The sequence below is a fragment of the Pelophylax lessonae genome (assembly GCF_965119305.1).
Source record: "Pelophylax lessonae genome assembly, chromosome: 5".
NCBI lineage: Eukaryota > Metazoa > Chordata > Amphibia > Anura > Ranidae > Pelophylax > Pelophylax lessonae.
This window is the reverse complement of record NC_138772.1, coordinates 446,188,370-446,215,068: the sequence shown is the minus strand read 5'-3', so window position 1 is coordinate 446,215,068 and position 26,699 is coordinate 446,188,370. Positions and strand designations below refer to the sequence as shown.

Here is a 26,699-nt window from a genome sequence, read left to right as displayed (position 1 = left end):
CGCTGCTCTTTCCCGATCGTCGGGGAATCGAGTCTGGAGATCCGCCCGCTTGTGTAAACAAAGCGGGCGGATCTCCTAAGTGATAGGCAGTGTCAGATTGCAGGGTTCAGCATAGCTGAACCTGCGATCTGTCCCTGTGTCACTCAGTCACCTCCCCCCACACGTCAGTAAGCACCAGGCATACATTAACCCCTCCCTCACCAATAAAATGAACCCCTTCCCTGCCAGTGTCATTTTTACAGTAACAGTGCATATTTATAGCACTGATTACTGTAGTAATGTCACTGGTACCCCCAAAAATGTCAGTCAAGGGTCCGATCTGTCCGCCGCAATGTCGCAGTCCCACAAAAAAAATCGCAGATCGCCGCCATTACTCGTTAAAAAAAAAAAAACGACAGAAATCTGTCCCTTAGTTAGTAAACGCAATAACTTTTGCGCAAACCAATCAAAATACGCTTATTGCAATTTTTTTTTCCCAAAAATATGTAGCAGAAAACAAATTGGCCTAAAATTATAAATTTTGATTTTTGCATTTTTTTTGGGGGGGGGGGGATTTCATAGAAAAAAAATGTGAAAAATATTGTTATTTTTTCAAAATTGTCGCTCTTTTTTTGTTTATAGCGCAAAAATTAAAAATCGATCAGAAAGTGATCAAATACCACCAAAAAGAAAGATCTATTTGTGGGGAAAAAAAAGAATGTAAATTTCGTTTCTGTACGGTGTTGCATGACCGCGCAATTGTTTGTTAAAGTCGCACAGTGCAGAATCGCAAAAAGTGGCCCAGACGTAAGACAGCAAAATCCTCCGGTGGTAAAGTGGTTAAAATGGCGAAAAACTACGGTACTTAAAAAATCTCCACAGGCGAAATTTAAAAAATGTTTACAGATTACCTGTTTAGAGCTACGAGGAGGTCTAGTGGTTAAATTATTGCTCATGCCTTAACAATTGCGGCGATACTTCATGTTTGGTTTGAACTAGGGATAGACTATGTTTTTTTTCAGGGCCGATACGGATACTGATATTTTGGTCACAACGTATCGGCCGATATTTTGTACATTTAGAGTCCATTCACACTGCCGCGACTTGTGAGGCGACTTGTGTGCCCTCAAGTCGCCCCAAGTCGCTTGACATAACAAAAGCAATGTTAATCAATGAATGCCATCTTAATTGGCACTACTGAAGTCGCTCCGACTTCAGAAAAGGGTCCTGTACTACTTTAAGGCTACTTATATCCGACTTGTCCCATAGACTTCAATGGGAGTCGCCTCCTTATCTTATATGAAGCGACTTGTGATCCGACTTTCCATTAAAATGGTCCTGAACCAGAAAAAAAGATCATTTTTAGTAGCACAGGGATAGGGCTCCGCTCCACCTGGATGTTTTTGTTGCAGGCATTTATCGGGCATTTTTTGGGCGTCTTTGGAGGCAGGCATGACTTTTTTTGGATTTAGTGTCTGGGGGATCTAAAAAGTATACCTGTGAAGTTTCAACTCTGTAGCATGTCCAGAACCAGAAAAAAAAGATAATTTTTCTTAGAATTTTTGGTAGCACAGGGATGGGGCTCCGCTCCACCTTTGACACAGCAGGTAATTTTTGATATTGTGTGTTTTTTGGTCTTTTTTCTTTTTTTTAACCAGATGTATTTATACAGTATATTCATAGTATCAGAGTTTTATGACTAATCGCTTCTTGATGATTATGCCGAGCCAACAAATTTAGGCTGCATTTCCTGCACCTGTATTCCATAATCGTATATTTTGTTTTCTTGTTAGACTAGCAACCATCTTCTTGGTCCCAAGCCCTTTCCTCTGGATAGACTTCTGGCCATTCTGTACAGCGTAGTGGACAGTAGGGTTGCTCCAACTGCAAACATCTTCTGCCAGGTATGCTGTCAATATGTCTAATAACACATCTGTGTTTAACAGTTCTTTGAACATGTGTGGAAACTAGAATTAAGCTGACTGTGGTGTCACAGCTGTTCAAATGGAAATTCTAAACAGCAAAGCCGCAAAAAATGAATAGAGCAGTTACTTTATCTATGAATGTTATTCAGTAGGCTTGTGCTGTTACATGTATGTACCACCCTTCTAGGTAGGTGCTAGAGAGAAAGTATAGTTTTGAGTCCTGTATGCTGACCAGAAGGACTGCAGGTAAATCTATATTGCCTACCAGAGAGCAGGATCTGGTAGTGGGGTCTGCTCATTGTGCTCAGGTGCAACTTGTTCTGTCTGCAGAATGTTTCACACTGGTCCAATAGGGAGGCATATTGGACAGTGGGAGGAAACCTGAAAAACCTGAAGAAAGAGTGCACAGGCTATTGATACAACCCTGGTGATTTGGCAAAGGGAAGGTGCCTCGGTGCATGCTGGGATACTGTATAAAAGCCAGGAACACATCTGCTCGAGGATCTGATTCTGCAGTACAGTGAGTACAGATCTGTCAAGGTGCCTGACCTGAGGAGGGCCACCCCTGCAGCTAAAAGAATCAGTGGATGGGTGTCAGTAAAGGGGATGCTAGTGAGTATCCTGACGATAATGTAAGTTCACCAAGTCTATTGCTGGAGAGAAAATAGCAAGGAGACTTAACCCTTTCCATACATGTGGCAGTATGGATTAATCAGTGGAGTTGCTTCCACAAGCAATCTGGTGAGGCCAAGTGAGAGTTGTCTTTATCCATTGTGAATAGTTAGTTGGGGAATCCCGCTATTCCCTTCTCCCATCCAAGTTCCTAAATAAACACTAAAAACCAAAACCCCTGGACTGTTTGTGTGACGAGCCATCGGGAGTAAGGAGGGATGTGTGAACTGTTCCCTAGGTGACTGTCTGCAGGTAATCAGAAGAGGCCCAAGAAGTCATTATACTGCAAGCCCTACGGGGACAGTGCTACATGTACTACATCCTGTGTACAAGTGTTCTTATAATTATTTTTAAACTGTTATTTTTATGTTACTAGATCTCCTCTCTTGTGACGCTTCAGCTGTTAACCCTGGTGGGTCATGATGATCAGCTGGATGGACCAAAATACAAATGTACTGTATCTCTGGATTTTATTAGGGCTGTGGCCAGGTAGGTATCTTCCTAACTGTAAATGAAACATGATAAATATTACCTAGTGTGAGTCCACACGAAGTAAAAAATATATAGCAATGTGTGATAACTCCGTTTTACAGGCAGCTTTTCAAAAGTCTTAGGGTCCTTTCACACAGGCGTTCCGTATGTCCGTTTTTCCTCCCATCCATTTGCGGATGAAAAACGGACATAATGTATGTCTATGGAATTGCGGACGTTAGCGGATGACAATCCGCTGACATCCGTTTTGCGTCCGTTCAGTTCAGTTTTTTGAGACGGAAGAGAACCCTATTTTTCTTCCATTTAAAAAACGGAACGGACGCAAAAATGGATGTCATCTGCTAACGTCCGCAATCCCATAGACCTACATTATGTCAGTTTTTCATCCGCGAACGGAAGAAAAAAGGACTGTGCTGTGTGAAAGGACCCTTAAATTAAATTAATTTTGTTACATATTTTCTGTTTTTTATGTTCCTGACTAAAAAATAAATGTTTATTTTGGTCAGATAACTATAAAATATTTTACATAATTATTACATGCATTTTTCTATTATAGCCAGAAGATGGCGCACTAGTCTCACTTAAAGATTTTAGAATTGTAGTTTTGCTAAAACAATGCTGAAATATTCCTATTTACAGAACCCTGAAAAAAGGGACCGATGCCTTTTATAAGACTGCTCAATCTGGGGTTTCTTTTTAGATAAAGGTGGTTGTTAAGCAATCAACTATTGGTTTGCGGTCTTGGCAAAACCATAGCGCTTTGGGAATCCTTTGTCATGCATTACATTTTGTTTGTAAAGATTGTATACATATAGTACAAATACATATACAACAGATTTATAATTTGTGGAATCTTAAATTAAGTAAAATGAACTGTATACTGTAGGCTTCACTTTAAAGCGCATCAGTACATGATTATAAGCTTTTTTTTTTTTTTTTTTTTTTTTTTTTTTTTTTTTTTTTTTGGAATGTAAATTATTTATCAAGAACAGAGAAACATACAGAAACGTAATCGGCCAAGGGATGTAAAAATGCCTTTCCAGTATATTGCCAATAATTTCTAGAGCATGTCTCTTGGATGGGCTGGTGACTACAGAACATGGCCATGTGTAAATTAAAGCAGAATTTAGCCAAAAAAAAAAATGTGATTTATTGCAGCTTACCAATTCCTATATGTGGCTGTATTATTAGTTTTATATATTTTTTTGGCTTTTTACTTTTTCACCCTATGATTCAGCCAGTAGGTCTGTTCATTTTCAGCTTCCTTTAACAGACCAACCTGTCCAAGCAAAGTAAACGTTTGAGGATTTAGACTAACATGGGAGCTTACAGTGGTCAGCTGGTATTTATTTGGATAAAAACTTTATACTTCAAGTAAAAAAAACTGAGGCTAAGTTTTGCTTCTAAACTGCAGCATCTCTGAAAAAAGATCTGTTCAATTGCTTTTCGGAGGCGTTTGACAGGTGGTGAGTAGCTGAATAGATACCACCTCGCCTCCTGTTGAGTTAGTGTGCTAAAAATGTCATTGTGCTGAAAAATTACCTTAAAATTGTTAGTAAAGTGAATCTTACACTACCCTCTCCCCAGATGAGCAGTGCTGCAGTACAAAGGTGTCTCCATTGCTTCTCTGTCCAGGGCAGAAACACCCTAAGACAGAAATGTATTTACTGGCTGGATTGCAAGGTGAAAAATAAAGGCAATTAAATAAAACAAATGCTGCCACCATATCTAGTTATTGGTAAACAACAATATATTATAGATACATAGATATATATTTTTTTAGACCTAATATTGCTTTCCTTTAGATAGCAGTTAGTACAATACAGTTAAAACTTAAGCCAGCAATACCTATCCTCTGCTTCAACGGTCTGACTCCCAGTCGTCTTCCGAGTGCTAGTCTTTGGCCATCTTATTTGAGGGATGACCGTATTCTGCAAATGCGCAGAAGCGCAGACATCCCAGCACACAAGCATTGCGCAGCCCAGTGTACAATCTACAGATAACTAAGCAGGGGAGCAGTGTGGATTTTTTTTTTATCATTTTTTCTTTTTTTTTTTTCTTTTTATTGCACGACATTGTATGTCTCTTCTGCCTGCTTGCTGTATTTATTTTTTTTTTTTTTAATTGAAGATATTAGTTCTGATTTAACAACCACTTTAGGTGGGTGGAAATGATTGCACCCACACTGCCTTATCTGCCCATTCGGTTCAAACTTGTTAAAACTGATTACATATAGTTTTAGGAACATATACAGTAAGAACCAGCTGCAAAAACACACAAATCAGTCAAATTATAACCTACCCTGAACAATGACCAGTATTTTGAAAGTTATATCTTCAGTACATGTGGGGAAATGGCAGGTAAATCTAAAATATTGTAAAGTGCATTTTTAACACTTGCATTCAACAGGCAGAACACCCATAACTGCAATCTAGGACTTCTGCAGTCATGTACTACTGTGTTTTAAATAGTCTGTGCAATTTGGTTATTCGCTGTTTTATGTTCAATAAAAAGAGTGAAATTACTCAAAAGGACTATACAAATTTGATTAGATCAGTACTATTTTTTTCCTTAAAGTGACGATTTGCTATGATTCTATCTTGACTTTTCTTTTCCCTCCTAATTCTTTTTTTTTTTTTTTAGGACTGTGAACTTTGATATTGTTAGGTACTTGTATGATTTTCTATGACAAAGGCTTTCCTTTGGAGGAATATGGAAGGGAACCATGCATTTCCATGCTATGAATGTGTATTCGCAGTAGACTGCATTATCTGATAGTGTTCTATGGGTTTGTAATTAAACTATTCAAAAACACTAGTATCTCGGTTATGTGTGCCTACATTTTAATTCTTCTACATTCATGTAAAAGTAGCAGAGTATACGAAAATGTATTATTTAATGACAGGAGAATTTTGAAATCCTATTGCAGAGATTAGAATCATGTATTTAAGGTACAGATTTGTTGATGACTGTATGTATCATTCTGTGTAGTGTGCACTTCATACATCCATTTATGTATGTAATTACTGTTCTTCTGTTTTCCATAATATGGTAGGTTGATTTAAGAAAAATGACATACAATTATAGGGCTAGCATCACACTTGCAATTAGTGTCATTGCTGATGACTTTATGTGCAATGTAATATATTCCACTTTACTTCCATGAAGCTGGTTTAACCAGCAGAAAAACAGGTATGATTATGCAATTTCTATTTTAAAAACCTTCTTGCGATGTATATTTAGGTTGTGTAAATGAATACATGCCCTAAACCAGAAAAACTGTCATTTCTCTTTCGTTCACTGATGGCCACGGCTCCATTTCTTCTTGACTCTTGGGTCTATGCTGCCCCCTACAGGAGTAGGACACTCCTGACGGCGGTCCTGCAGTCGCTAGTGTCCAAGGTAGATATGGCCCTCCAAAATAGGACGAGCAAAAAGCATCTTCCGCCTTCACCTGCGTCCTCTGCCTCCTCAGACTCTGAGGTTGATTTGGTCACTACGGACGTGAGTCACCCTACTGGGTCTGCATCCATGCGCCCGGAGTGAGGATGATTTTTCTTCCACTACAGCTGCGCGTTAAAAGGTGCTGGTGGATGCACCGATTGTATCAGTGCGGGAAACTTTGAAATTGGAGAACGCAGCTACTGCTGCGTCAGCTAGCTGCACAGGTACAATTTTTCGTACCTCCAAATTTCTAAAGTGTCAAAGTGGCCTATTTCGACAACATTGTCAAAAGTCAGTGGGGTTCCCCAAAACGCACTGTTCGGGTCCCTAAACGCTTTGCTAGAAGGTATCTTTTTGAAGAGTCCCTGTTGAAGAAACTGACAGTGCCACCTGTAGTGGACTCTTTTAGGTTTCCAGGTTGAATAAAGCCACCCTGCTCCCAGTGGATGAATCTCTGGTCCGATACCTTTTTTACCATGGTCGGTTCTATTCTGTGGCCAGTTTTTGCCATAACCTTGGTTTCCCAAACCTTAATGGAATGGGCTAAGCTCCTGCGCCAGGATTTGGAAGGGGGGGCCGTTTTCTCTTCGGATTCGGCGGACCAGTTGGTCCAGGGGTTGCATTATATCTGTGATGCCTCTCTGGATGTGGCCCCTGTAGCCTGCAGGGTGTCAGTGACAGCAGTGACTCTCTGTCGCATGATATGGCTGAAATATTGGTCTGCGGACCAGACTTCCAAGAAGGTATCGACAGATCTCCCGTTTTTGTGGGAGACTGCCTGTTCAGAGCTTCTATGGAAGAGATCTTTAAAGGTCTTACTTGGAGGTAAGAGTACTCTTCTTCCATAGACTATCAGGAGCAAAGAGTCTCGTCGCAAACGTGGCCCTTTCTTCTTGGACCATAAGAGGTCCTTTCGTTCGTCAGGATCTACCGTATTTAATGGCGTATAACACGCGCCGGCGTATAACACGCACCCAAATATTTGGAGAGAAATTTCAGGAAAAAAGCTTAAATTTTAAAATAAACAGCTTTGAACTCGGAACATTTTTTTTTTTTTTTTAAATCAAATGATATCTCACCAGTGTCCATATATGCAGCCTCACCAGCAGTGTCCATATATGCAGCCTCACCAGCAGTGTCCGTATATCCAGCCTCAATATATGCAGCCCACCAGCAGTGTCCGTATATCCAGCCTCAATATATGCAGCCCACCAGCAGTGTCCATAAATGCAGCCCACCAGCAGTGTCCATATATGCAGCCTCGCAAGCGCAATGTCCAAATATGCAGCCTCGCAAGTGCCATTGGAACTGACCAAATTTGTTTTAAAAAAGCCCGGGAAGCAGCGCCGAGAGCAGAAGGGGCGGGCTGGCTGAGGAGAAGGAAGGACTAGCTGTCCTAAGAGCAGAAGGGGCTTTTTGGTGGCTATTATTTCTGCACGTAGGGTGTTGCAGTTGGCTTTTCATCGTACTTGGGGAAATGGTATTGCCAACTTTTTCTTTGGCCCCAGCTCATGCTAAGGAGAAGACCTTTCATACTTTAGATGTGAGAAGATTTCTGGTGCAATATCGAACATGAACCAAGGAATTCAGGAAATCAAATGCACTCTTCATGGGATTCTGCACCGGAGAAAAGGCCTCCAAGAGTACTTTGGTAAGGTGGCTTAAATGGGCAATCAAAGAAGCCCCCAAGGGGAAGAACCTCATAAGGGTATTGCTGCCCACTCTACAAGGTCAGTGGTGGCTTCCTGGGCCGAAAAGGGTCGGTGCTTCACCTACAAGGCAGCTCCCTGGTCCAGTTTTTCTACTTTCCTTTGGCGCTTCGGGCTGGACTTACTGTCGGCTGCAGATCAGGTCTTTGGCAGGAAGGTGCTGCAGCAGTGGTCCCACCCTAGGATAAGTTTCTCGATTATCCTCTCCAGGTGCTGTCCTGAAAGGCAAATTAGGAAAACCTTAGTTAGACTTAGACTGGTCATACATGATCCAATTTTCTTACAATTTTCTGTCCAATTTTCTTGAAATTTACCTCCAAGTATGTAGTACAAAGGCCTGCCTAATTGGATACAAGTGAAAGTGTTGTTTAGCTTTGACCTCACATTATGTGGTTTGTGGTAACTCTATCAGAAAATTGTACAACAATAATTGAACATGTATGGCCAGCCTTAGTGGTGACAGTATTTCCAAAAGCCTTTCAGAACTTCCAACTGCTACCCTCTCTGGCTTTTCCTAAAATATGACTTGGTGGTCTTTTAAGGTTGTTTGTTATGTGCTCTGTTTTCCAGCAGGCCGGGGGGCTGCTCTATAACTGAAGGCATGGAGAAGAGGAGGGATTTTAAAGGCCTGCAGTGTTTCCTGGGAAAATTGGGTGGAGCTGCGCGCTCTTCAGCTGCTGTCCTGAAAGGCTCTTAGAAATACCATCACCAATAAGTAATAAGGGACCGCTTTGGACAGCAGCATTGTCACTCTAGGGGGAGGGGAATTGTTAGATGTACTGGTAGATCTAGATACACGTACAACCTGAAGCCAAACTCAAGCTCACACTGCACTTTTTTTTTTTTTTTTTGGATGGTGGGGGAAAATCATTGTACTGTAAGCACCCCTATCAGTGGTAAATGGTTTGTCTCATCACTCTAAACTGCTAGATCTACAGGACCGCTTGCTCTTTTGAAGAACAATTGATATACTGGCTAGATCACTAGATGGAAACCAACCCTAAAAAAATAAAATAAATGCTGCTATCAAATCTAAGAATTAGCAAGTTGCAATATGGTAAATGTTTGTTTGCTTTTTGGGTTTGTTGCTGCTTTAACCTTAGAAGGGAGGTACATAGAAGTCACTTCTGAGGCTGACTGACCCGCTGCAAAACAAAAAATGGGCAGAAAAATCCCCTCTCCTCCTTGCTGTGTTGTGGGAATATCTACAGTACTATCCAAAAGATTTAGGCTGGTGTGAGTGTGAATAAATACAGTAAAGCAAGAATGATTACTTTGTAAATATATTTGAATTGATTATTATCAATTTTAAAAAAAATGCTAAGTGAGTAAACCGAAAAATAACCTATATCGGTGTCAATTCTTACACTTATACACTTAGTACATTTGCACAAAGTCAGGGATTTTGTAGGAGTAGTCAGGTGTATGATTCACCATTTATACCAAGCAGGTGTAAATGATAATTTCATATGTAGTTTGAAACAAACAGCTGTTTAGGATGCTTAAAACTGGGTGAGGAATAGCCAAGCTCGGCTACTAAGGTGAGGTTGTGGAAGATGGGTTCATATCCCAGGTCATTCTCCATAGCAAGACTCATCACCGCAACTAGATACAAGGTCGGTGATATACTGTATCTCCATGGACTCTTATCAGGAACATTTCAAAGAAGACTTAGTATTCAAGATGTTCTGTTCAAGCTCTTTTGAAGAAGCACAAATAAACCACAAATGTTGAATACTGTAGACCAGTGATGGCAAACCTTGGCACCCCAGATGTTTTGGAACTACATATCCCATGATGCTCAATTACGATGCAGAGTGCATGAGCATCATGGGAAATGTAGTTCCAAAACATCTGGGGTGCCAAGGTTCGCCATCACTGCTAAGTGCCAAGGTCTGCCAAGTGGGGGGGAAAAAAATAGCATATACAATTGCCACACAAGTCATATTGTAATTAAATGTTATTCACCACTAGCCAACCGGGCCATAGCCAAATGACGTTTACAGGGCAGTCAGCCTATTCTGTGAGGATGTGCAATGACATTCTGTGGCCAGCACACAGAGGTGTCCGTTCTCTCCGCATCACGGATCGTTGTAAAGGGCGACTGACAGCTCCGTTGTCAACAAACCGGCGCATGTCTCATTCAGTTCTCTCCTCTCCTCGCATGTTGTATACATTGATCAGTACAGCATGTGAGGAGTGGAGAGAGACCACTCCCACCTGCCTCAGTCATGCCCATCTGTGCCTCAATCATGTCTCATTAATACCTATTTGTGCCCACCCCCTGCCTCCTTAGTGCTCATCCACGCCCCATCAATGTCATCCGTTCCACATTAATGCCACGTCCGTGCTCATCCAGGCCATGCCAGTGCTCATCTGTGCCACTACAGTGTTTCAGTGCCTCACAAAAGTGCAATGAGTAGTCAGGAAATGACAGTTCTCCCTGCATGTTGGGCCTCTGTATGTGGCTAGGCTGTGTAAAAGACTCACACTTGGTATCACCATACTCAGGAGCAGTTGCAGAATGTATTTGGAGGTGTCATTTTTGCTATTTATAGTATCACACAAAAGTCAGTACACCCCTCACATTTTTGTAAATATTTTATTATTTCTTTTAATGTGACACCACTGAAGAAATGACACTTTTCTGCAATGTAAAGTAGTGAGTGTACAGCTTGTATAACAGTGTAGATTTACTGTCCTGTCAAAATAACTCAACACATAGCCATTAGGCTACATTCACACCTGAGCGTAGCGTTTTCACGCGTTTTTTACCGCGATTTACAGGCGTTTTTACAGGCGTTTTTTGTGTAGGCGTTTTTAGATTGAATAGAAACCAATGGAAAACGCCTGTAATCTGCCCAAAAGGAAGCTCATGTACTTTTTTGAGCGTTGGGCGTTTTGCTTACAGCGTCAAAACACTCAGATGTGAACAGGGGCCATTGAAATGAATAGGATTTGTCTTGTTGGGCGTTTTGAGAGCTGATCCTAGAGCAGAAAAACGCCCCAAAACGCCTAGATGTGAACGGAGCCTTAATGTCTAAACCACTGGCAGCAAAAGTGAGCACGCGCTTAACTTAAAATGTCCAAATTGGGCCCAAAGTGTCACTATTTTGTGTGGCTGCCATTATTTTTTAGCACTGCCTTAACCCTCTTGGGCATGGAGTTTACCAGAGCTTCACAGGTTGCCACTGGAGTTCTCTTCCACTCCTCCATGACGACTTTACGGAGCTGGTGGATGTTAGAGACCTTGCCCTCCTCCACCTTCCGTTTGAGGATGCCCCACAGATGCTCAAAAGGTTTAGGTCTGGGGACATGCTTGGCCATTCCATCACCTTTACCCTCAGCTTCTTTAGAAAGGCAGTGGTCGTCTTGGAGGTGTGTTTGGGGTTGTTATAATGTTGGAATAATGGCCTGCGGCCCACTCTCCGAAGGGAGGTGATCATGCTCTGCTTCAGTATGTCACAGTACATGTTGGCATTCATGGTCCCTCAATGAACTGTAGCTCCCTGATGCCGGCAGCACTCATGCAGCCCCAGACCATGACACTCCCACCATCATGCTTGACTGTAGGCAAGACGCACTTATCTTTGTACTCCTCACCTGGTTGCCACCACACACGCTTGACACCATCTGAACCAAATAAGTTTATCTTGGTCTCATCAGACAACAGGACATGGTTCCAGTAACTCATGTCCTTAGTCTGCTTGTCTTCAGCAAACTGTTTGCGGGCTTTCATGTGCATCATCTTTAGAAGAGGCTTCCTTTTGGGATTACAGCCATGCTGACCAATTTGATGCAGTGTGTGGCATATGGTCTGAGCACTGACAGCCTGACCCCCCACCCCTTCAACCTCTGCAGTAATGCTGGCAGCATTCATACATCTATTTCCCAAAGACAACCTCTCGATATGACGCTGAGCCTATGCACTCAACTTCTTTGGTTGAGTATGGCGAGGCCTGTTCTGAGTGGAACCTGTCCTGTTAAACCGCTGTATGGTCTTAGCCACCATGCTGCAGCCCAGTTTCAGGGTCTTGGCAGTCTTATAGCCTAGGCCAGGGATGGCAAACCTTGGCACCCCAGATGTTTTGGAACTACATTTCCCATAATGCTCCTGCACTCTGCATTGTAGTTGAGCATTATGGGAAATGTAGTTCCAAACCATCTGGAGTGCCAAGGTTCGCCATCACTGGCCTAGGCCATCTTTATGTAGAGCAACAATTCTTTTTTTCAGATCCTCATATATTATGTGTCACTTGGTGTTGGTCTATCACATAAAATCCCAATAAAATACATTTACGTTTTTTGTTGTAACATGACAAAATGTGTAACATTTCAAGGGGTATGAATACCTATTCAATGCACTGTAGATCTGCCTGGTTGAGAGGGAGAGAGGATAGCAAGAAATGAAGGAAGAAGTAGAAAAAAGAGGGGAGGGGAAGAGGTTTAAAGCGGAGTTCAGGTCACGAAAATGTTTTTTCAATAAAAATACCCCTAGGACAGTCAGGGCTAGTACATTCCAAAATGGATAGCCTCTGTACTGTCCCTGGTCGCACTTACCTTTTAGAAGAAATACTTACCTTGAAAATTTCTTCTCCAGCGCTGCCATCTCGGATGTGGGCAGCTGAAGCCAGCGCGTCCTCTTCTACCAGAATGCACCTGCATCGGCCCCGCTCGTCACTTCTGGTGAGGGCGCGTCATCCCTCCACAGCTTCTGGGCATGCCCAGAAGCTGTTTAGCAGGAAATGAGCGCTCGCACCGGAAGTGACGAGCAGGGCCAGTACAGGCGCATTGATTCCTGGGAGCGATGACGTTCATCTCCCAGGAATCAATGCAAAGAGGAAGTGACGGCCGCGGCTGCAGAGGGAGGAAGTGGAAGAAAGGTTAGTATATTTTTCTTCAATACCAAGGTAAGTAAACAAAAACAAAAAAAATCGTAACCATCCATTTCTTTTTCAGGTGACCAAAAGCAAGCGGATGGCCCAAAATCGATTATGTCGATTTTGAGGCCGGAACTCCGCTTTAAAAAAGTATGAATGAAAGGGAGGGGTGGAGGATCTACCCCCAACTCCTCTAGGTCTTGCAGTGGATGCATCAACTGGCTTTCTCCCAAATGGATCCTGCTTGTGTGTGTAGTAGGAACATTCAGCTAGGAGTGCCTTTGAGGGACAGGGTATGCGGTACCTTTTTTCTCTGTAAAGTCCTGCTTTTATCTTGCAGAACTGTAGCCAAGGCAGAGCTAGAAGGGAAGATGGAACTAGTGGACTTGGGCTAGCCGTACACATTAGTATTTCTCTTGTTCAGCCCACAGGATGAAGGAATCTTCCATGCCAGCTATACAAGAAGAAAGAGGGGGGTTGTGGGACTTTAAATGAAGTGCAAGTGTACCTCCATCCCTAAATTTGAACAATAAAAAAGGGGGAAATTGGGACTTTGAGTGAGGCAACTGACAATAGTCTATGTAATACATCTCAAGAATTTAATGGCATATATTATCACAACAGTATATACATATCAAATATCAATACGATCATGTGAAAGTACAAAGATAAAATGCAATTCATATATATATGAAAGTAGCAGCAAATTACGTATGCCAATATGTGAACCATGAGATGGTAGAACTCTATGTAATGAGGTAGTTGCAATTGGCAGGAGTTTGATGATATCCAAAGGTAGTGGATATCAGAGGCGTAACTAGAACTTTCAGGGCCCAGGTGCAAGAAATCATGAAGGGCCCCCCCAAAAAAAGCATGATTTTTACACTTTTTGTTTTCACATTCTGCTATATAACATCCCCCCCCAAAAAAAAAATTAAAAATCGAATTTTTCATCATTTTATGCCAATTTCTATTCTGCTACATATTTTTGTTCGAAAAAAAAAAAATCGCAATAAGCGTATTTTAATTGGTTTGTGCAAAAGTTATTGCATCTACAAACTAGGGGAAAGATTTATGTAATTTTTTTTTTTACTAGTAATGGCGGCGATCTGCACTTTTTAGCGCGACTGCGACATTGCGGCGGACAGATCAGACCCCTGACTGACATTTTTGACACTTTTGGGGGGACCAGTGACATTACTACAGTAATCAGTGCTGCACTGTTACTGTAATAACTGTAATAACTGTAATAATGACACTGGCAGGGAAGGGGATAACCGAGGGGTGATCAAGGGGTTTAATGTAAGCCTAGGGGAGTGTTTCTATCTGTGGGGGAGGGGCTTGTGAAATGATCATGGAGACCTGTGATTCTATATAGAAGGATCACAGGCGCGCTGTGATCATTTCAGGAAGAAGAACGGTCAGATGTGTTTACAACATCCGACGTCCTTCTCTCTCAGCGGGGACCTATCATGGGTGGTCAGCGGCAATCACGGCTGCAGGCCCCCGTGAATTGGCATCCCCGCTCGCCCCTAGCACCAGGCGAGTGCCTGACGTAGTATTACGTCAGTTTGCGCAGGAGGGGCTGCCTGCCACAGTAAAACTGCGGTGGGCAGTCCTTAAGTGGTTAATGTTATGTAATTTCTTTGATTTTTCCACCTCGGGATCGGTAAAATATGACCTGGGGAATGGGACCAGTAATAGTGCTGTTGGAGAGAGGGGTGTATGGGATCAGTGGCAGGACTGGTGGGGAGGAGGGAATGGGACCAGTAATAGTGGCGGCGATGGTGGGGAGGGGAGATGAGATCAGTGGCAGCGATGGGGAGGGGGAGATCAGTGATGGTGGTGAGAGGGGGATAGGGGGGGAGGGGGATCAGCGATGGTGGTGAGGGGGGGACCAGTGATGGTGGTGAGAGGGGGGATCAGTGATGGTAGTGAGGGGATCAGTGATGGAGGGGGGGGATCAGTGGCGGCAATGGTGGGGGGGTGATATCAGTGGTGGGGGGGGGATCAGTGATGGTGGTGAGGGGATCAGTGATGGTGGTGAGGGGGGGGGGGGGGGGGGGAGAATCAGTGGTTAAGGAGGGGTGGGATTAGTGGTGGTGCCAACCTCCTCCGCCTCTTACTGATCCCATCTCCACCCATCCCCCACACCAAGGATCTCTGTTGTAGAAGTGATGGGGGGTATAGGGATGAAATCTGTAGTGTGGGATCAGTAAGAGGCAGCAATGGTGGTGGTTGAGATCAGTGGTGGAGGTTAGCAATTTGTCACTGACACTTACATGTCCTTCAGTCGATTTCCCTCATTCACTGGTCACGAAAAGGGCCTCCACCGTCCAGGGATGCATGTTGTGAAACACATGTGGATGAGAGATCCACCCCCTTCTGGACGGCTGACTCTCCAGTGCCTGTGAAACTCCGCCTCTCTACTCCCTGCTCTCTACATGGATTGGCTGGCTGGCTCTCTCATTCATCACAGTAAGAGCTCAGCTCAGCCTCCTCCTGACAAACGGCCACAGCATTCTCCCCCCCCCCCCCCCCGCGCGGCACAACTATCTGACTGATTCTGAGGAGGGAGGGAGGCACTCACTCGCACATCCAGAACTGGCAGGTGCCGGCGGGCCCCCCACGGTAGAAGAGCGGAGGCCGGCGGGCCCCCCCACAGTGGCGGAACTCCAGGGCCCGGTCGCAAGCGCGACCGCTGCGACTCTGATAGTTCCGCTACTGGTGGATATAATATATATGTAGCTACATCTGGAAATCTCTAATAAGTAAGTATGGCTGCATCATGTAAAGCTCAACATGTTTCGTTATACGAATCACTTCTTCAGGAGCTGATGCTCAGTATCTACAGAGAGATGAACATAGAAATAAATCTAATGGTTAGTTAGAATATCAAAATATAAAGTAAATAAGAAAAAAAGAGGACTGTTATCCAATCCTACTGACTTACATAAGGCTACTGTTCCACCAATATGTTGTTGCTGATATCGTTCTGTCCGGGAGCTGAGGTAGATATGGACCCTCTTGTAGAGTGGACGCGCAAGAAAAGGGTAGCCCGAAATGTGATCTCCCATGGTATTGGATAGAATATAAAAATGATAAATCACAGATATCTGTTAAAATAAATAATAATGAAATAAATGTAGACATAGTATTCATGTGGATCAGAATAAGAAACCAAATCCATGGGAAGTGTGCAGCGATTGAAACATAAAAATATATGAAAAAGACGTAACAAGTGCATCATAGTGCAGCCATCACCCAATGTGTGCACAGAGTGAAGCCGTGGTGTGAACGTGAAGTGCCCAAGTGTTTATCTAGTGTGGGTAGAGAGATAGTGTCGTATGCCCAAATATATGGCTGCAAAGAGGTATAACATGAAGTCATGTTGTGTGGGAATTCGAGCACATGCAGGTCCCTACCAGCGTCATGCTGGCCTGATGAGTGAGGAGAGGCATCTCCATACAGGCGGCTATAAGCCAGCTTTGGTATTCATGATACCCGAACAGTGACTGCTGAGATTGGCTGCAGTCACTGTCCCTGCTCATACAATTTGCTATTTGAAGTTTGTGGAGGCCAACAGGGCCTCCCAGGACTGCTAAATTTGATCCATGTATGACCTACCTTAGGCAGAGCCTGCCTGTAAAGTCTCAGTACTCTGGGGGGGGTTTGGTACCTGGTTTAGTGACAAAAAGAGGACCAAAAATTAAATACTGAATTTAAATCCACTGCTCCAACACTTCGTTTTAAGTTCAACAAAAATATCATAACTGGGTTATCTCATTTAAAGATCTGCTGTACCTGATTTTGCAGTCATGCAAGTAGGATAAAACTGAGGAGGAGTTTATAATTTTTTTTATTTTTTTTTGCTTAAAGTGGAACTTTAAGTGAAAATTAAGACCTGTAAAACATTTAAAATAAGTGCCTGTACTGTTTAAAATCCGATAATACACTGTCTCACCCTGCTCTGCACATGCTCAATTGCTCTCTTTTTTTTGCACTGTGCCAAAGATTTGGAGCCACTAGAAGCCGATTTACTGATAGTCTAAAGTTTTACTGCTGCTCATGGGCTCTGGGCTTCAGGAAAATGGCAGCCTCCAGCAGGAAGAAACAGGAGCAATGCTGGAGGCAATTAACATCACACACTAATTTAGGTAGCATATTTATTATTGTGAAATGTATGTTTCCTGCTAAATAACATTTTTTTTTTTTTTATCAAGTTATTATGGGTAAAATTCCACTTTTAATTTGCAAGATTAAAAAAAAAACTTGTAATGGGGAGAATTGTCCTAGTTGGTATTCTATAAGCACTTCACTGTGTTTTTTTATGGTGGAACACATCCCTATATTGCTTCATACACTATAGCAGTGGTTCTTAACCTTGTTGGAGGTACTGAACCCTACCAGTTTCATATGCGCATTCACCGAACCCTTCTTAATTGGAAAAATAAAATATGATTTTTTCAAATTCAAAACAGAGGTATATATTTAGGTATATATTTATACATAGGTGCACAAAATGAACAAAACCATTAACCACTTAAGCCCCGGAAGATTTTACCCCCATTCCGACCAGGGGGTATTTTGCGATTCGGCACTGCGTGATTTTAATTGACAATTGCGTGGTCGTGCGACTCTGTACCTAAACGAATTTGACGTCCTTTTTTTCCCACAAACAGAGCTTTCTTTTGGTGGTATTTGATCACCTGTGCGATTTTTTGACTATGCGCTATAACCAAAAAAGAGCGTCAATTTTGCAAAAATAACAATATTTTTCACATTTTTTTTATATGAAATTCCCCCCAAAAAAATGTAAAAATCAAAATTTTTTTACATTTTCGGCCAATTTGTTTTATGCTACATATGTTTGGTAAAAAAAATCGCAAAAAGCGTATTTTGATTGGTTTGCGCAAAAGTTATCGCGTTTACTAACAAAGGGAAAGATTTTGTCATTTTTGTTGTTTTTTTTAACGCGTAATGGCGGCGATCTGCGATTTTTTTTGCGGTACTGCGACATTTCGGCGGACAGATCGGACCCTTGACTGACATTTTTGACACTTTTGGGGTTACCAGTGACATTTCTACAGTAATCAGTGCTATACATATGCACTGTTACTGTAAAATTACACTGACAGTGAAGGGGTTAACTTTTTTTGAGAGGGAGGGGCTGTGTGTGTCCCTAGGGGCATGCTTCTAACTGTGATTGGCTGTGGCTTGAGCTGTAGGAACAATGATCAACGGTCCTACATAGTAGAACCGTATGATCATTGTTTCTACACAGGGAGAACTGACAGGCGGCTTGTTTACACTAGCCGCCTGACTTTCTCCCTCTCCCCCGACGACCGCCGAGTGACCGGCGGACATCGGGTCCGCCGGTCACACGTGCGGGGGGCCCGTGACCGCGCGGGAGCTCCCCAGAGCCTCACAGGCTAGTGACGTTTATATACGTCACTTTGCCTGTGAGGGGCTGACCGCCGCAGTATATTTACTTGCGGCGGTCGGCAAGTGGTTAAAGAACAAAACCATTAAGAACATAGAACAAAACCATAAAAACATGATTTTCACACAAAAACATAATAATGAATATTTACTGCAAATCAGTGTGACTTCTGCTGTTGTCTTTCAGAGACCAGTTCAGAAATGACTTCCGCCGAACCCGCGAGACTGACTCACCGAACCCCTGGGGTTCGATCGAACCCAGGTTAAGAACCACTGCTCTATAGGGATTATTCAGTAAACTGTTCAAATCTCATAGCAACCAATCAAAATGATTTACTAAGAACAGCACTGGATGGATTTTGATCAATTGTGATGGGCACTGGTAGTTGCAATATTCTACTGTTCACCAAGGGATGTGTCAAAGAAAATGCAGATTGTCTAAAAGAAAAACATATGGTGATTGGATTAAGGTGACTGAGTTACTTGTATGGCGAGAAAAATTGGGGCATGTCCTTGACACTTATTTGAACTGAGGAAGCTACTTTGTATGAGTGGCATAATGTCACCAACATTACAGAACAAGTCAATGACACCACAATGTGAATAACTGAAAACCTTCAGGGCTTGTTCACACCAGGTACGGTGCAGAATTGTGCATTTTTCCTACACTGCACAAATATGCGCTGTCCTTTTGCAGACACATGCAGGTGCCCATAATTCTTAATGGCTTTCCACATGCATCTAGGAAATACATGAGTGTTCGGTGCGATTTTTACTGTGGTATTATGCGTTTTGGCAGGTGTGAAAGGCAGTGCTGGAAAGCCTAACTAATAATCACAAAAATATTCAATAGGTAATACCTACTCACTCAAAAAATCAAAAATGAATCTACAGAGTTATACTCGTATGACAAAACACATATGTAGAAAAAAAGGGCAAGTAGAGAGAGATGCCCAAAAGCACCAAAGCATGCAGAGTATAGAGGTATATGACATAGAATTTTCCAGAAAAATACACCCACAAAGTTCCAAATATAAAATATAAATTTATTGAATCAAGGAACAGGGGAGCTAAAATTGAGCAACAGACCTTCCACCACACCACCCAAAAAGTTGACTACGTAGTCACTAAAAACACACACACCCCATACACCAGCTGCGATTAATCACTGATACAAAACTGCAAAGGACCTAGAAATGTCAAAAAAATAAAAGGAAGCAAAATAGGGTCCAGTTACGGGGCAGGGTATCCCCACGAGACAGCAGCAACAATGGGGGTGGTGCTGTCCTCATGTACTCAATGCCCAAACTGGAAGGAGAGCAAGACCAGTGGGACACAGGGGTGTCATGAAAAAACGCAAACATATTTGTACATATGTGGCATATATGTACATATGTGTGTATATATATATATATATATATATGAATAGGCTCAAAAGGACTGACAATCCTTATACAGCTCATACAGGAGCAGCCAAAATCAGGCTTATAGCACTGACTATAGAGTGTCTATGAAACACCTTGATCCCACCAGCATGCAAATATGGGGAACTGATGCAAAGTATACATGGGCCATACAGTAAATCAGCAAAGAAGGCAATAATAGGAAGACTTGGTAACATTCCCCATAGGCAGATGAATCCCACAGAAGACCTGTAATAATAAGCAGTCAATGGTGCAATCTGAATAAATCAATGGGATGCAAAATGTTACAAAGGGTTGGGAGCGTTCACAGCACCGATCAGTCAGCTGTAGTAAATGGGACTGCATGGGGAAAAGCACAATTCAGTGAAGCAGATGGACCTTAATGAGCCATACACACTATAAGATTTTCTGAAGACATTTTCCTTTAGATTTACTAAAACCATATAATATGAGGTCAAACCTAAACACTTTCAATTTGTATGCAATCTGGCAGGCCCTTGAACTACATAGAAAAGGTAAATCTGAAGGAAAAAGTCTTCAGAAAATCTTATAGTGTGTATGGCCCTATAGTCTTAAGTGGGGTACACACTAGTAGAAAATCTGCCAAAAATTCCCATCTGAGGTAAAATCGTACAATTTTCGGCTAGTGTGTACACAACTTTCAGCAGCCGATGCCGACATTTTCAATGAAAAAAAACGGAGGGACAAACACCAAAATTTTTATCGTCCGTCCCCAGACGACCAATTTTTGTTTAATGTGTATGCAGTACGTCCGTGAAAAATCAGATACGAAAGACCACGCATGATCTGAAGTTGCTGACGACCCGGAAGTCTAGGAACAAATGTCCCAAAAAAGAAAAAAATCGGATGAGATCCTTTTCACATTCACCATAGAAAGAAGCAGGTGATAATCCAAGCTGCTATTGATGGTAGTGTAACCCGGCAGGGGCTCCGATGGTGAGCAGGCAGTGGATGGTGTGTAGCTGGCTCAGACACGTGCAGTCGCCGGGCCGCCGTTAGGCTCCGCCCAGTCAATACCTTGATGCCTTTTCAAGCTATCGCTCCATACCTCAGGCCCCACTCCAAGATGCAGCGGCGAACAAATCCCAAAGATGCAAACATAGAGTCCAACCACAAGGCTAGATTGAATGGCCCCACAGTCAATGCCTAAATAACCGCTTGATACGAGCACAAATCACTGGAAATGATCTCCCATGTAGCACAGTCCTCTGATGGAGCTCTCCCATGCACCTCACAGACCCAGTTCCAGGTGAACAGCAGCAGGTGGCTGGCGTGACGTGTCCCACCAGTCTTGCTCTCCTTCCAGTTTTGGGCATTGAGTACATGAGGACAGCACCACCCCCATTGTTGCTGCTGTCCAGTGGGGATACCCTGCCCAGTAACTGGACCCTATTTTTTTTACATTTCTAGGTCCTTTGCGATTTTGTATCAGTGATTAATCGCAGCTGGTGTATGGGGTGTGTGTGTTTTTTAGTGACTATGTAGTCAACTTTTTGGATGGTGTGGTGGAAGGTCTGTTGTTCAATTTTAGCTCCCCTGTTCCTTGATTCATTACATTTATATTTTATATTTGGAACTTTGTGGGTGTATTTTTCTGGAAAATTCTATGTCATATACTTCTATACTCTGCATGCTTTGGTGCTTTTGGGCATCTCTCTCTACTTGCCCTTTTTTTCTACATATATGTTTTTTGCCATACGAGTATAACTCTGTAGATTAATTTTTGATTTCTTGAGAGTGAGTAGGTATTAACCTATTGACTATTTTTGTGATTATTAGTTAGGCTTTCCAGCATTGCCTTTCACACCTGCCAAAATGCATAATACCACAGTAAAAATCGCACTGGCACCTTTATGTGGGAACGTGCAAAAAAAAGCATGCATGCTCAGATGTACCTCCCGGTGTTATTGAGGCCTTACAGATAACCTTGCATCCTGTTTTGCCTTTTACTATTACTTCTTTCCTTCCTGAGAGTTTTCCCATTCTGTGCTCTCCATATTATATTTTCTCTTTTTGCTTACTTTTACTCTTCCACTGTTGACCTAGTTTTATTTATTCTGCTTGCCCTGTTTTTTTTTTTTTTTTTTTTGTTCTGCTTTCTTGCATTTCCTATGCCACCATATGTCTTTCAGGTGTTGTCTGCTGTACTTATTACAGCTGGACTTAAAGTATTGAGCTCTCTGTGTCTGTTTCTTTGGAAAGACATACCTATAATGAATAGGGATGAGCGTAGTGGTCAATCCAAAAGTTTAGGGTGTACGGCATGGATTAAAGGGACAACTTCTATCTGTCTATGGTTGCTAAGGAAGCAGCGGATGCTTCCGCTGTTGTGTTCTTACCAACCACTGATGTCACCTGGTCCGTTTGCTTACATGGCCAGGAATCCCCAGTCATGTAAGCAAATGGGCGGGGAATGGACCCCTCCATCATTGCCGAAGTATGGCCATGTTTGGGCAATTTATCTCACCACTATCTCTGGACCTCCCTTGATATAGCTGCTGACCGCGCACGGAGCTGTCAGTCGGCTAGTGTTACTGTCTGAAATCTGCCATGTGCGGCGTTGTTTTCTTTTTTTTTTTTTTCGGCGAGTGGGCAGCCATCATGATTGACTAAGGGTTTGCTACAAGGAACATTTTTGGAGATTTGTATAGTTTTACTAAAACTCTAGTCACATATTTGGGTGTCTTTATTTCCAGGTTGCAACTTTTTTTGTGGGAGAATGAGTAGAGGTAGTATGTACAATGGATAACAAATGGCGCTTTTCCACTTCATGGAACCGAACGGTTCGGCTCGCTTTTGTGCTTTTCCACTGCTGGTACCGCATGGTATGGTGTAGGAACGGTTCGGTACGGCGGCGCTTTTCCACTGCATGGAACCAAACGGTACGGCTCTCAAAAACAGTACCACCTCGATTGTGGTTCCAAGAGGTACCATACCCGGTACCATATCCCACAATCCTTTGCATGCAGTCACTACTAGCCACTGATTGGTCAGAGAATCCCACCCACCCCGTTGTTATCCCACCCACTTAACTTTAGTACTACTTTAGTGGAAAAGCAAACCATACCGTACCGTACTGAACCGTTCCAACACCGTACCATGCGGTACCAGCAGTGGAAAAGCAAACCGGGCCAAGCAGGGCCAAGCAGGGCCGAGTAGAGCCGAGCCGGTACTTGCAGTGGAAAAGTGCCAAAAGTCTACACACCCCTGTTAAGGTTTCTGTGATGTAAAAAAATTAGACAAAGGTAAATCATTTCAGAACTTCTTCCACCTTTAATGCAACCTATAAACTGTACCACCCAATTGAAAAACAAACTGAAATCTTATTTTTTTTTCCGGGGGGGGGGGGGGAAACCCCAAACATTATATGTATTTTTTTAGCAAAGACTCTGGAGAATAAAATGGCGGTCTTTGCAATATTTTTTGTCACGGGCAGTGGTTTTTCAAATGCTATTTTTTTGGAAAGTAAAGCTAGTCCAATTTTTTTGTATATTGTGAAAAATTATGTCACCCTAGTAAATAAATACCTAACATGTTACAGTTTAAAATTGCGCACACTTGTGGAATGGCGACAAACTATGGTACCTAAAAATCTCCATAGGCGAAGCTTTAAAATGAACAGTTACCAGTTTAGAGTTAGAGGAGCTTTTGCTTAGAACTATTGCTCTCGCTCTGGCGATACCTCACATGTGTGATTTGAACAGCGTTTAAATTTGCGGGCGCAACTTTGCGTTCTCTTTGGTGCGTGAGCTCACGGCAATGGGGGTGCTTTAAAAAAAATTTTTCCTATTTTATTTTTAACACTGTTTAAAAAAAAAAAAAAAAAAAAAAACGGATCACTTTTAATGCTGTCACAGGGAATGTAAACATCCCTTGTGACAGTAATAGAAAGTGACAGGTACTCTTTATGGAGGGATCTGTGGTCTAAAACCCCAAACACCTCCACTGCATTTCAAAGTATTCAAAATGGTGAAATCTGCATTTTTGAATACTGACACTTTATTCAAATCGGCGCTGTTGGCAGCCGAGTAAACCGGAAGTGTCGTCGCTTCCGGGTTACATGATCAGAGACCAGATTGAAGCCAAATCTGCCTTCGTTCGGTACTCTAACCAGCTGGCGGAGGTGCCGGCTGGTTGCTTGGGTCCCCTGGTGGAGCGGGAGACCCGGGCAGGGCAGTGTCAGGAGGGGAGGGATAACGGCTGATATCTCCAGAAAGCCGACCGCTGGCTCTAAAAAATGATACTGGGGTGATGCCTCTAGCTTCAGACATCGCAACCATTTCTTCAAGCCGATGTACAGGTATGTCAGTTTGTGGGAAGTGGGTAAAGTACCTCTGATTAACCCCAAATAAAGTTCAGCTGTTTTAGTATGTTTTGTAGTTCTGACATTTTAGTCTCATCCCACAGCAAAAGCCATGGTCCGCAAAGACCTTCCAACGCATCAGAGGGATCTCATTGTTGAAAGGTATCTGTCAGAAGGGTACAAAATAATTTCCAAGGCATTAGATATACCATAGAACACAGTGAAGACCGTCATCTTCAATGGAGAAAATATGGCACAACAGTGACATTACCACCAACTGGATGTCCCTCCAAATATGATGAAAAGACAAGAAGAAAACTGGTCAGGGAGGCTGCCAAGAGGCCTACAGCAACATTAATTACTTCTGGACTGGAAGATTTTCCCCCTTAATGACCAGGCCATTTTTTGCGATACGGCACTTAGTTTCTTTAACTGACAATTGCGCGGTCATGCGACGCTGTACCCAAATAAAATTAATGTCCTTTTTCCCACAAAAAGCGCTATCTTTTGGTGGTATTTGATCAGCTCTGCGATTTTTATTTTTTGCGCTATATACAAAAAAAGAGCGACAATTCAGAAAAAAAAAAAAATAATAATATTTTTCACTATCTGCTAGATAACGTTCCCAATAAAAAAAAAATATAAAAATCATATTTTTTCATCATTTTAGGCCAATTTATATTCTGCTACATTTTTTTTGGTAAAAACAAATCCAAATAGGCGTCTTTTTAGTTTGCGCAAACGTTATCGCGTCTACAAACTAGGGGAAAGTTTTATGTAATTTTTTATTTTTTTACTAGTTATGGCGGCGATCAGCGATTTCTAGTCGGACTGCGATATTGCGGCGGACGGATCGGACCCCTAAGGCCCCTTTCACATTTGTGCAACTTGTCATGCAACTTTGGACATCAGAGTTGCATGACATGTCGTTCCCCATGTTTTTCAATGATACCCATTCATATATGCGCAACTTAAAGTTGCAGCAACTTCAAAGTAGTTCATTTACTTTCATGCAACTTGAGGGTCATAGACTTCAATGTTAACCCTCAGAAGTTCCGTGAAAGTCATACCTTAATGTTATACAATGCAGCTTGTGTAAAACAATTGTCTGCTAAAACTGGTCAAAGCTAAAGTCGTATCCAAGTTGCACCCATCCAAAGTTGTGTCAAAGTTGCACCAAAGTTGTACTCCAAAGTCGGCGCAACTTTGGAGTTGTACAAGTGTGAAAGGGGCCTAACTGATATTTTTGACACTTGGGGGGACCAGTGACATTAGTACAGTAATCAGTGCTAAAAATATGCACTGTTACTGTAATAATGACACTGACAGGGAAGGGGTTAACAGCAGGGGCGATCAAAGGGTTAAATGATAGCCTAGGGGGTGTTTTCTAACTGGGGGGGGGGGGTGGGCTTATGGAATCAACACAGGGACCTGTGTTCCTAAATAGGTGGAACACAGGAGCCCTGTGTTGATTGCTGACAGAACAACGGTCTGCTGTGTTTACAACAGCAGACAACCGTTCTGTCTCCACGGAAAGCGATCATGGGGGCCGGGCAGAAATTGTGGCTGCTGGCCCCGCAGATCAGGTTCCCCGCTGGCGAATGGCGCGCCCCCATGATCGCTCTCGTGAAGCGCCATACGGGTACGCTGTTTTGTGGGAACCTGCTGGTCAACAAGTGGTTAAAGGAGCTGTGGGAATAGTACTGACTGTGGTACACCATTACACCTCCACCAGCCTAAACCATTGATACAGGGCAGGGCGGATCCATGCTTTCATGTTGTTTACGCTAAATTCTGACCCTACCATCTGAATGTCGCACCCAAAATCGAGACTCATCAGACCAATTAACGTTTTTCCAATCTTCTATTGTCCAATTTTGGTGACTGTGCAAATTGTAACCTCCGTTTCTTGTTCTTAGCTGACAGGAGTTGCACCCAGTGTAGTTTTCTGGTAATTGGCAATAAAATCTGGAAGTTGATTGTTTTATGCCAGTTTTAGTAATTAACCCCCAGTAAGTTTCATGAATGGAGAAGACAGGTAATGGTGCAAAATTTTCACACTCACAGCTGTTGATCTTAGGCTGACCATACATTATACAATTTTCTTTACAATTTCCTTTACAATTTCCTTTAAGTGCCAGTTCACATTTATGCGATGCAGGAATGCTGCGAATATACTGCGTGTTCCCGCATCACATCTGCACAACAGGCAGTTCACACTGCCAAATGTGATACGCTGGGGGTGTCAATTCAAAGTTAATGACACCCCCAGATCAGATCGCATATCGCAGTGCGATCTGAAAGTTCGCAAAGAATCGGATCACACTAGTGTGAACCACCATGCGATCCGATTCTGCTGCGGACCAAACAAAAGGGTCCTGTGCGTGTTTCAGTGTGATTGCGATGCG

At 42.7% G+C, this 26,699-nt stretch overlaps 1 protein-coding gene across 1 annotated transcript in view; it reads left to right on the top strand.

The window, feature by feature from the left end:
• ORC5 (origin recognition complex subunit 5) overlaps positions 1-5,849 on the top strand; it is a 116,824-nt gene extending 110,975 nt beyond the window's left edge. The window contains exons 12-14 of the mRNA XM_082259410.1: positions 1,773-1,883; positions 2,953-3,065; positions 5,712-5,849. Of these exons, the coding sequence (XP_082115536.1) occupies positions 1,773-1,883; positions 2,953-3,065; positions 5,712-5,757 (270 nt within the window). The 3' untranslated portion in view covers positions 5,758-5,849. The remainder of the gene's footprint in view (positions 1-1,772; positions 1,884-2,952; positions 3,066-5,711) is intronic.
• Positions 5,850-26,699: the final 20,850 nt, after the last annotated feature.